Source organism: Falco biarmicus, chromosome Z, assembly GCF_023638135.1.
Source record: "Falco biarmicus isolate bFalBia1 chromosome Z, bFalBia1.pri, whole genome shotgun sequence".
In the NCBI taxonomy this organism is placed as follows: Eukaryota; Metazoa; Chordata; class Aves; order Falconiformes; family Falconidae; genus Falco; species Falco biarmicus.
In genome coordinates this window covers 35407796-35420444 of record NC_079311.1, presented here as the reverse complement: position 1 = coordinate 35420444, position 12649 = coordinate 35407796, and the positions used below count along the sequence as shown (strand labels likewise).

Here is a 12649-nt window from a genome sequence, read left to right as displayed (position 1 = left end):
GTGTCCCTAGGTTCACTTAGTGGGTGGGCTTGACATTGAGCTTCAGCAGGCTAATGTGCATGGAAAGGGGCCTCCTTGAGTGAAAAGCACACCTCTGGCAGCATCACAACACATTAGCTTCACTTTGGTACATGACCTTGTGTGCTAGGTGCTTCTGGTTACTGGACTGCCATTGGAGCTGGTGTTAGATCGGGACAGCTGGTTATGTCATGATGTCTGACAAGTTCATGAAGCAGTAAATGCAAAGAGGTGACCATTGGCTTAGCTCTGCAATAGTCATATCTATTAATCAGCACTATGACTGTTCTTGCTGATGGGTGCATATACCTATGTCTTATCTGCCTGTGTCCAGATAAAGGAAAGACAGACTTCATCACAATGTTTTGATGTTGATCTCGTACTGAAAGGATGTGAGGTACTACATCCTTACATTACTATTATCAATTCATTTTAAATAAGATTTTAAATTATGCAGAAGTTCATTATCCTTTAAAATAAAATCTAGTGCAAGCATTCCTGTCAAGTGCCTGCACAAGTTGGCCCTTTCTGTTACCACTTCAGTTTAAAAATGCACAATAAAAACCCAGAATGGCTTTAAAAATAGGCTAATAAAAAGACAAAACACCTTCTCAGTCTCTCAACTGAAACCCAAATATTTGTTGTTTTGAATAAATGAGATATTTAGTTAGCAAAACTATACTAAAGATTAAACTAACAAAAGCAAGGTTTGCTCTCTCCTATATGGTAGCCAAATTGTTTTCTTGTGGTTTATTAAACATTTGGAGAAAAGCAATGAAAAGATAAAACAATGAGAATAGGCTTGGTATACTGTTTTTAGTATAGGAACTTCACGGCTTAGTGACACAGCAGCAAAACCAGATTTGAGTACAAGCTGTTCAGTATCTTTTTTGTGGTCCAAGTTGGCCTCATCATTACCCCTGTCAGTGATACAGCTGCAAAGAATCAATGCAGCGCTCTTTTTTCTGTGCTTTCATTCACCTAATGCTACCATAGTTCTAGCAGCTAAAGGCTTCACAAGTTGGCCATCGGCTGTGCACACTATTTTTTATTTGAAAAAGTTCAGCTTCACATGTCACATAGCTTTAAGGTTTGCCATAAATGCTTACATTTTCAACAGAAAATACCCTTAATATGACAAAAATCATAAAGCAGAATCACAATTTATTTGGAAAATTAATTTTAAAAAGATGATGTAATTATTCCAGGCATAAAGTAACATAAGAAATTTCAAATATTGCATATCAAAAATATCCTTATACATGACCTTTTGATAGAATTTCTAAGGCAATCTGCTGTTTAGAATTTTATGTGTGTGTGTGTATATATATGTATGTGTGTTTATATATACATAGACATGCTGTGTTAACTACAGGAATTCGCTGTCTGGCTATTCTGTCCCATATCGTACATGAACTAAATAATACTTTTCAGACACTCCAGCTGCTAGAATATTTGTAGTCTGAAAGTTGGTAAGTTACATGTGGCTTCCTTTTAACAGTATTCCCACAAATGTGCTAGGTAATTAGCAAAAATGCAAAATCAAAGAGCCTGCAATCAAATTCTGTCACTCTTACTTTGAGCTCTATTTTACTTCTGAATAGTGCCATTGATTCTGGTGGGACCATTCATAGAATAAATTGCTTTTTTATTTAGTATTAATAAGTATGGCAGGGTCAATCAGAAAATGTTATACAGGTTTGGAATGAAAAAATGCATCAAGGGGGGACAAATGGGGGATAAATACTCAGAGCCAAACTGGTGTTTGCAGGCATTTCAGGTTTAGCTATACTTCTAACTGCAGCTCCATGCTCAGATACCTCAGCTGGCTCTCTGTGTGTGTTTGTGTATCACCTCAGAACTTGTACTGAGCTATGGCTATGGCTTTGTGCAGTGTTGAGACACTTATAATTCAGTCTGCGGTTCACACCTCTGCCCAAAGCTGTAGTCATGCAGAGCAAAATAGTTAAGTTTTATTTCACCCTGGTTATACTGCAGAATCATACCTCAGAGTGCCTGTCATGAACATTGCATGATTTGATCTTCTGAAGAACCTGGAGGGTGCAGTGACTTGCACTGAGAATTGGTCAATCAATCTTTTCAACCAACCTTGACCATAATTGTGATGGTGATAACATTTGCAGATGTTGGAAGGTTGGAAGGGCTACGCCACAAAATTTTAAGAGTCTAGAAATGCTATTATCTGGGCAACAGTGGTTTCCTATAAACAAGTGCACAGTTACAGCAGTACCAATGCTAAACTCTGATCTAGGGCATAAAATAAGTTCTCCAGTGTTCTGAAATTAGTAGCCAAAGGCTGATCGAATTATATATGGGGAGCAGGGCAGGTTCCATCAGTAAGGTGCATGCTCAGAGCTGTTGTGACATTGGGAACCTAAGCTTGGTGAGGTGCCATTGCCAACAGCAACTGAACCATGGATAAAGCAGTTCTTGTCCTTCTATCCTTGTTATCAGCATGGGAAGCACAGCCCATGGAGGACATTCTTCCTGTCATACGATTGCTGTTTTGCTTCTGGGGGATCCAGCTTGGTTCCTCATCCTGCACAGGCTTTGTGAATCACTGTGTGGATAAGACTGTTCTATAACTAGTTAGGCAATCCTCCCCAAATTCCCTGTGGAAACACTGCTTTCTGTGGTAAAGCACCTGCTTTCTTCTTATGCAAGAGCAGTTGCTCAGTACATCTGTAGCTTCCTCCAGCTACTGCCCACATTTCACATCTTTGAAGACCTTCCTACAGTGCTTTTTTGCACACTTCCCAATCTTTTCTCCCCCTGAAATTTCCCTCGGTGCTATTTCCTTCCCTTGAATTGCTTCTTCATTCTCTCCCAGACACCTAACTAGAAGGAAGCTTTCACTTCTGTGACAGGGCAATGATCGAAGCCCCTTTACTCATGGCAGAGCATGGCAGAGTGGCATCTGGACTTGTTGGATGTGTGGGGAGAGGATGTGATGCAGCTAGCTATTTCGTAGAGTACATGAACAGACATTTCTTGTGCAAAAATTCCTGATTGTTGTCAAGCATAATAATCTTTTCCTGCTGTCAAATGCAAGCAAATTGTGCTGGCTTCACCTTGACTCTTGGCAAGGAATAAGCCCTGAAATCTGGGCCACAATTAACTGTGCTCCAGAACTATCTGTTCCATGGGATACCAAAAGCAAGAAAAACATTTATGTGCAGGCAATCCTGTTTTATCAGAGCCAGCTTACAACACTTGAAGAACAGGCAGAACACATAAGGAATTGCCAGTTCTTATATGGATTGGCACAGGGTATTCAGCATCCACTGTAAGATTTTTCATGCAACTTTTCTTCGTTGTTTTGAGGTCATCTTTTAAGTAGATAACTAACTGGATTCCCTTAGACCCTACTCGGTTTCTGAGTGCACCCAAGTTCATGTCGAGGCCAAGTGTATGGTAGTTTTACTGGGAGATGGACAAGGAGCACGAATTAAAGCCATGTGCTGGCCTGTTCCATAAAGATGCCTGAAACAAAAAGTGTTTCTGTAGCTTCAATAAGTGTCTGTAGAAGTGTAGAAGTGTAAGGCTAAAGGCTATTTGCTCTACCTGTATCCTGCAGTTCTCAACCACACTTTTAGATGGACTGTCCACCCACTTGCCTGTTAGAAGATTTCCAATATTATCTTACAAGCAGATATGAAAAAGGCATCTAACCCTGACTGAAAAACCAAAACAACAACAACAAATAAAAAAACCACATAAAAAGGGATCTAAGAGACATTCTCATAGTTCCTGCATAAGCATAGCAGATGGTTATAGCTGCAAAGGTAGGGCTGAAGGCCTGCCTTGGGAGCTGCAGCTCTTGGGAGATGTGCATAATTTTTCTGCTGTCCTTTATGGCGTGATTTTTATGGTTGGAGACCTTCCAGGTATTATCTGGTTTCTTTGTGTAATAAGTGGTGGTTTGTCCTGGCCATCATTTTCATCCCCCTCCCCAGGTATGGCGCTTTAATTTCCATAGTGGCTTTTCAATCACAAACCTCCAGAACTTTCTTATGCTTTAGGCAGTAGTGCCACTTTCCCCACTATCTAGTCATGTGGAAGAATTGCTAAATTGCTCTTCCTAGCTAGGTATTGGGACCTCTTTGATATCCTAAACCTAAGCCAGCACTGGTGCCAGTTTACATATTAATCTATTAAGGCAGCCATATCATGTAAACACTGGTCTGAACAATATGCTGAAATTGCACTTCTGCTCAGAATTTGTAAATTCAGTAGGAGGCTATGTTCTTCTTTTTGGAAAAAGGTAGACTCCCATATTGCCAGCACTGGCCTGCTGGTGAGTTATCCTACATAAAGAACCATTTTGGAAGTAAACAGGAGATCTGCATGTCCAGGTTATGGTTGTAGTACTTCTCAAAGGCAAAAATTCATCACCACATGGTGATTCAAGCTTTCTGTGTTTCTTACTGACATACATGTTGACGGATTTACAAAGCTGCTCTGATGAGTGGGTGATCTTTGCTGGGTAATATGGAATGCTTTTAAATTTGCTCACAATATGCTGCTTCAGGTGGTTTTAAAGTGCTGTGTAGAATTGCCCTTGATGCCATCAGGTTTATTGTAGCTGAGCAGTGGAGGTGTAGCCAATGTAACCGTTTTGTTAAACAATTTCTTTTTATTTTACCTCTTGTTGAGAGAGTATGCATGCATTTCACAGTCAGCCTAAGGAAATAAATTATTTCTTTGTTTGCCCTTTCATAGATACTCATATGCGTAGCACATGCTATGGAGGCATCAAAAAAGGAGCATGTGTGCGTCCTTTCCCTGGTGCTGTGACAAAGTCTGAATGTTGCTGTGCCAATCCTGACTATGGTTTTGGAGAGCCATGTCACCCCTGTCCTGCTAAAAACTCAGGTAAAATTTTGTTTCTTTGAATACTACAGTGGACATACAGACTTAAAAATTCTCATTCAGATCAGGTTGTTCATGTATTTCATGCCTTAAAGTGCACTGAATAGGGTACTTAATGGAATTGTACACTGCTTCTGGAAATGGCTTGTCCTTCAAAGAAAAACTCTCTGGTATTTTATGTTGAGTGTTTGTGGTTTTATGCATTTTAACATTTAGGGTGAACCTAGTTCCAGAGCTGGACAGACTGTGATAAAATTCAAGATGAAGAACATGAGTATGCTATGGATGAACTTGAGTCCCTGAATGAAGTGTTTGCTTTAAGTAATAATACTTTGAAGAGACAAGCAGAGTGCTCTGATGAATCTGTAGATTTCCTAGTTAAACCAATCCAGTTTAAAAGAGCAGCCCACATTAATTTTAGAAATTTGTATTTCATTTTACAAGAATCAGTTCTCTGGTAAACATGGGGGTTGATTAAAAAAATAATCTCTTGAATATAGAATTGAGATGATGTATCTTGGACAGTATTTCCATTCAGTGTAGTTTTCTGAAATAGCAGAAAACTATTTAGAAGAAATTAAATAAAGCTGGCATTATGGTTGAAAGCAGTAACTTAAGGAGACAATACTGTCAAAAAGCATAACGAAATCACTTGAGCGTTTTAATTCTTGCTATCAAATTTCATTTTTTTATATATGTGAAAGTTCAGGGTGTAATGCTGCTTAAGGTATTTAGCTTTATTATCTATAAATAGTTATTTCATGTGAACATTGGCATTTTATTAGTTACATTGTAGGAAAAGCATTTTCAAAAAAGCAAGTGGATTTGATTTAGGATTAAAGAAAGTGAAACACTGGAAATAACATTTTCTTTTTTCTCCACCATCTCTTGCTTCAATTGAGTAGCTGAATTCCATGGCCTTTGTAGCAGTGGGATAGGTATTACTGTGGATGGACGAGGTACGTTGCATATTTTCTTTAATGCATATGATTCAAGGTTAAACAAATATACTCAGAATTGTATTTTTCTGTAACATACTAGAGTGGAGGTTTTTGCCTCAAGATTAATATGTTGATTTTAGTATTTTCATTATCAAAGTACAATAATTCAGTGTTGTCTAAAGAAGAGGCCAGAATTAATCCTCTACCTTGAATTCTGACTGACCCTGACAATCGAAAAAAAAGTAATCCATTTTAAAGGTTTGACCTGGAATTCATTTTTATTTTTTAGAATAGTCATCATACTGTTCTCCCTCATTTGGGGAATGACAGGAGCCACTTGCTTTTGTAGCTGATTTTCAGTCAGCTGGGGTAGTAATAGAGCAGGTTTCACTCCAGGTCCAGTGTTCACTACATGGACTGCTTCCATGGAGGGATCATTTCTCTGGTGACTCAGAGTTGGAAGGGAGCTGTCTAAAAAAATCCTCCTAAAAAAAGTCCTGAAATGAGCGCTTGCATTTAGTACTGGGAATTGTAAAGCTCCAGCTCCTTTTTCTAGTACCACAGAGAGAGGGATTTTAAAAATAATAGCTGAGCCAGGCCTGAAGTAGGGGTGATACATGCTGCAGCTGCCAAATAAGTAGAGTAGGTTGAAGAAGGAATGGTGGAACACGGTGTTATGATTTGCTGCTAGATAGTTCCCTGATGAGTTAATAAAGTTGCAGCCAAATTAAAGCAGATACATATTTCCAGGCATTTAATTTGTATAGCTTTTATCCTTGTCAGCATTAAAGCTCCTATTCAGTTCAGCGGGAACTGCATGAGACCCTCTCATCATTATACTTAGTAACAGCCTACATAACTTTTAAAAATAGTACTATAATAAAAGAAATTCTGTGTCTGTTCAGTACTGTAAGTATATATGCATAGTTTTTTCTTCTCTATGAGCTCATTGCTTAACGTGTTGCCAAACTTACAAGCAATTTGAAATCCATAGAGTTTGTAAATTCTCTCGGCTTTCTTTTCAGTGAATTTTAAAAGTTCTATTTGATGAATCTCTAAATCTCATGAAGAAATAATGGCAATGTACAATAACACTGTTGTACAAACAGCATCCTACCATAAGAATTTGTATGTAGTCTGGTAGAGAGGTTCTATGTTCTTTTGGATACACAGAAAATACAACTTCTCACTGAAAATGTAAAACCAGTTGTGGTCTATACCAGCTGCATGGTAAAGACTATAATCTCTCAGGGGTTCATGTTTCAGCTGAAGTCCCTTTTTGTTTAGGCTTCAAAGAAAACCCTAGTATTTTCTGGACAGCTAGCAGACACCTTGCAGACAATTTTCTTGCTGCTGCTCCTATCATGCTTATAGCAAGGGACTTTGCCAGTTCCATTTCCTAAAGGAGAGGAATTCTGATCCCACATTCAACCCCTAACAAAAATTCCATTGTGTTCCTCATGCATTCTCATTTTCAAGAATGAGTGGGAATATACTTTATTAGTGAAGCTCTTGTCATAGAGATTTTGTTTTACTTTTAGTTGATACATAGCTTGTTAATTAGACAGCAGTCCATCACCACATCCCTACTCCTCTCTTTCAGCTTGTGATTAACAAGTGCAAAACATTCATGTCTTCATCTGGGAGAAATCTGGACATAGTGAGGACAGAGATTTTACATTCTTGTATAATATAAAAAATAACAAGAAGGGCTGGATGTTCTGAAATCATTAAGTTGATAAGGAGAGGGATATTAATGAAATTGCATGGCTTGTCCCAAAGATACCAACAAGTTTACTAAATGACAGGAAACTTTTTCTCAGAAGAAAACGTAGAGCTGAAATATTATGCAAATTCGTATTTTCTTACAAAAAAAAAAAGTCTTACAAAATTTTCAGATGTCTCATAGCTTTGAGTTTCATCCAGGGATAGCATGATTTTTCCAAATGTGTATCTGAGTATATGTAATTCATGATCTAAACTGCACTTTGGTTGTCCTTTATAAAAAAATTGAGCAGGACAAGTATAAAACAAGCTTTTTATGAAGTCACAGCTAGGCCAGCACCCCTGCTGTTCTTTCAGAGTTTGGAAAGGGAACTATTTTAAAGTAATGGACTTACCGTATGAGAAGAAATAACTTAATATTGAAAAACCCTCTTTTCCTCAGAGGCAAAAAAATATTAAAACTAGCCTGTTCCTGTTCTTATAGTTCATATGAATATTTTGGCATTTTCCAACAGCAGAAATTCAATATGGGACTGTAAATTCAGGGAATAGATCTCATTCATCATCCTATTCTGTTAATCCAAGAAAAAATTTAAATTTCCAACAAGTGCTATAATTCCTGTAAGACTGAGTATTTTGTGATATTGACCTATGCATTAGTTCTGTATCAAGAAAAGTATTTGTGTCACCTAGTAATTTATAACTTCTTACCTAGATCCTTAATTCACAGGCACTAAGTGCACAGGCTAGGTATTTTGCAACATTACAAACACATAGTTCCCTATTGATTTAGGTTGGAAAGAATATCTGGACATCATCCAGCCTAACCTTCTGCTCAGAGCAGGGGTAACTTCAAAGTTGAATCAGGTTTCTCAAGGCCTTGCCTAGTGGAGTTTGGAAAATCTCACAGGATGGAGTTCCCATAGCCTCTCTGGGCAGCTTGCGCTCATGCTCAACCACTCTAATGAGGGAGAATTGTTTTCCTGGTGTTAAAATTTTCCCTGTTGTAACTTGTACCTGTTTTTTCTTGCCCTGTCATTGTGTACCTCAAATAAGAGTCTATCTCCATCTTCTCAGTAATCATCTCTTAAAATCAGAGAACTGCTATTGGATGTCTCTGTCATCTTTCCTTTTGCTGGCTAAACAAGTCCAGTTCCCTTAGCCTGTTCTCATACATCAGGGACTGATTCTGCTGAGGGACATTAATCACCCTTTTGGAAAAGCAGCACAACAAACTGAATGTAGTCCAGGAGACTCTTTTAGTACACTGAGGATAATTTCTTAATCCAGGTGATAGACAGCCTAACCAGAGGAGAAGCATTACTGTAACTGTTGCTTACCAATACAGATGAACTAATTAGTGAGGTCAAGACTGATGGCACCCTGGGCTGTAGTGATCTTGCCCTGGTGGAACTCATGATCTTAAGGGATATGGGCCAGGTGAAGAGTAAAGCCAGTGAATTTTAAGACAACTTTCAGTTGTTTAAGGAAATAGTGGATGGGACCCTCTGGGAAACTGCCCCTGTGGGCATAAAGGAGCAGAACAGCACTGGCAGGTTTTAAGGACATTTTCCTGAGATTGAAAGCTCTCTATTCACGTGTGAGAAATTAGGCAAGGAAGGCAGGAGACCAGTATGGCTAAGTAAAGACCTTCTGGTCAAACTACAGCATAAGAAGGAAATCCATAGGCAGTTCAACCAGGGACGTGTATCCTGGGAAGAATACAGGGACGCTGCCTAGATGTATAAGCATGGGATCAAGAAACCTAGGATACAGTTGGAGCTGAGTTTGGCGAGGAGTGCAAAGAATACGACAGGCTTCTACAGGTACGTTAGTTGGAAAGGGAAGATGACAAGAACATGTACACAGACACACACAAACACAATAAATAGGACAGGAGAGCTAGTGACAACTGACATGGAGAAGGCTGAGGTACTCAACAGGGTTTTTTTCCTTTCACTGTTAATCACTTTTCCTGTATCTCTCAAGTCTCTAAACATCAAGGCAGGGATGGGGAGAACAAAGGCCCTCCCACCATGGGAGAAGATCAGGTTCAAGACCACCCAAGGAACCTGAACATACACAAATCCATGGGATGTGATGAGATGCATCCCAGGGTCCTGGTGAATGTAGTTGCTAAGCCATTCACCATCATATTTGAAAAACAGCAGTCAGGCAAAGTCTGCAGTGGGTGCAGAAAAGGGAATATTACACCCATTTAAAAAAAAAAAAAAAAAAAAAAAAAAGATAAAAAAGATAAAGAGGATGATGATATGAACTACAAACCAGTCAACCTCACCTTGGTGCACAATAAGATCATGGACCATATCCTCCAGGAAGTTATGTCAAAACATGGAAGACAGAGGTGATTAGAGACAGCCAACATGGCTTCACTAAAGACAAATGTACAGTGGAGTGACTGCACCAGTGGACAAGGGACAAACTACTGTCATCTACCTTGACATCTGTAAGACCTTTGATGCAGTCCCTCACAACATTCTTCTCTCTCCACTAAATTGGAAATAGATAAATTTGGTGGGTGGACTGTTGGATAGATAAGGAATTGGCTGGATGGTCATGTGAAGAGTTATAGTCAATGACTCAGCGGCCAAGAGGAAACCAGTAACAAGTGGTGTCCCTCAGGGGTCTATACGGGGACCAATATTGTTTAATGTCTTCATCAATAATATAGATAGTGGGATTGAGTGCACCCTCAGTAAGCTTGCAGGTGACACCAAGCTGAGTGGTGGAGTTGATTTATTAGAAGCAAGAGATACCATCCAGAGGGACCTTGACAGACTTGAAGCGTGGGCCCATGTGAACCTCATGAAGTGGCCCAAAACTGTACACAGTATTGCAGGTTTGGCCTCTCTAGTGTCAAATAAAGGGGAATAATAAATTCTTTCAGCCTTCTGGCTGCCCCCTTGCTATACCCTTGCTCTGAATGACAGCCCCAACATCCAGTGAGTCAGATATTGTCCATGTCTATCAAAGGATCAGGTATTTCATGTCTCTCAGTATCTGATTATATTCTGTGTTGTGTTAATATAGATATTAATGAGTGCGCATTGGATCCTGATATTTGCTCCAATGGAATTTGTGAAAACTTACGTGGCAGCTATCGCTGTAACTGTAACAGTGGCTATGAGCCCGATCCTTCTGGGAGGAATTGTGTGGGTAAGTTGCTCAAATTTTTTATTATTGTTGAATAATTAATCACTATATTGATGCTAATTCGAACTGATAGAATTAGGTTGCAAGACATCTACTTAAAGCTTAAATGCAAAAAATCTCTAATGAAACTGTTTTTCTCAGTCACTGCACAGCAAATATTCTTAGTGGTATATTTTTCCATTATTTGGCAGGAGGTTCGGGAAGTGTAAGCAGGAGATATCATTGCAAGTTAGGAATTAATTTCCTGAAAAGCATGGATCAGTTTGTGTTATATTTTAATGCATAACATTTGGCAAGACCACCTAAAAGGTGTTCCTTTCAAGGCTGGATGATAATTTGCCAAGAGCTGAAGGTCACGATTATGCATAATAAAATGTAGCAGATGGTTGTCATTATTATAACGAATGATAACTGGTGGCCTATGTACACAGTCTCGGCAGTATGCAATAATTCGTCATGTCCCCAAGTTACACAAGTGCAGCAGAGTGGATTGCTGCACGGTTCATCCTCTAATTTCTGAAAGCTTCAGCTCATGAGGGAATCAGTGACCCACTCTTAGGATTACACAAATCATGTCTGAACAGTGGGCTGGAGTGTAACAGCTATTCTTCTGTTCTTCAGAATTTTGAGTCACCAGTGTATGGGGATGATTCACTTCAGAAACTTCTAATTATCATTTCTAGTTTGGTTTGGGTTTATACCAGGCTGTTGTTGAGTATCTAGATACATTTGCTGCAAGTGTTTAGGAATACCCAACAGAAGATACCTATGTTATACATTTCACTCTGTCTAATTGATTTTATTATTCATGGCTGCGCGTGAAATTCAGTGTTATTTTTTATTTTATTTTGGGGATTTTTGCATCCAAAACCAGTGTATTATACCACAGGGACATCATACAATATATCACTTATAGTCCTGTTATAGTCCTGTAATTTTAAACAGAAAGATGAAGTTTGTGTTAAAAGCTAGTGGACATCTATCTAAAACATTAGAGTTATAAGTACTCTCCTACTTTCTGATGTGTTTATTCTGGGAAATTACTGTTCTCTACGCTTAAAGGTTTACTGACCTATCAATGGTATTTGTGGTCAACAAAATCCCACCATTTTTGGTAGGGAAAACCTGGAGTATATAACTGGTAGAATATTAATACCAAACATTCCTACCTAGTGATGCAAAGCAAACACAGTTATAGAAGTGTTTCTTTTCATCTGCTTCACTTAAGGAATTTTACAGCTAATTACTTTCTAAAGACCCTAAATATGACCTTTTGGCAGGAAAGGCACGGCTGCAGAAAACTATTGGTAGGTTTTTTTAAATACTTCACATAATATTCTTTTTCCAAATGGATTTTATGGCAAGGAATTTTATTTATCTAGTTACACTTGGGATTATGTAAGTGCTAGCATAGGTATATGTCTGTTTAATTATTTAAATAGAAGTACAACATACTGACTGTGGCGATGCATTTATTCTTAGGAGAATTTTTGCACAAGAGAATTTCATTATGAACACTCAAATAAAGGCTTGAATTATTTTAATTAGTGATACAGATTATGAGCTGCCAGGAAATAAAAATGGTTATTAAATGCAGACAGTATTTTTGTCAGTTTGAAGTGTTTTTAAAGCATGAACTATATTGTTCTGTGTTTTTACAGTGCATATCACAATAGATTACAGTCCAAATCTGAAGTTGCTCTGTGAGATTCTAAAGTAATACATTCATAGCACTGCTAGTTTGGGTTAAAGGGTTGTATGATGACAAGCTTAAAAGTAAAATCTGTTGCTCTTGAAAATGTCAAATTCCAAATCCATCCTTCTCTACTTAGTTAAAATCAGATGAGGTTAGATTAAGTACAGGTTAGTTCAGAAGAGCTTCTTTACAGCTGCCAGAC

At 38.4% G+C, this 12649-nt stretch overlaps 1 protein-coding gene across 1 annotated transcript in view; it reads left to right on the top strand.

Moving 5' to 3' along the window:
* FBN2 (fibrillin 2) overlaps positions 1–12649 on the top strand; it is a 178831-nt gene that overhangs the window by 80898 nt on the left and 85284 nt on the right. The window contains exons 16-18 of the mRNA XM_056325609.1: positions 4762–4914; positions 5817–5870; positions 10629–10754. Of these exons, the coding sequence (XP_056181584.1) occupies positions 4762–4914; positions 5817–5870; positions 10629–10754 (333 nt within the window). The remainder of the gene's footprint in view (positions 1–4761; positions 4915–5816; positions 5871–10628; positions 10755–12649) is intronic.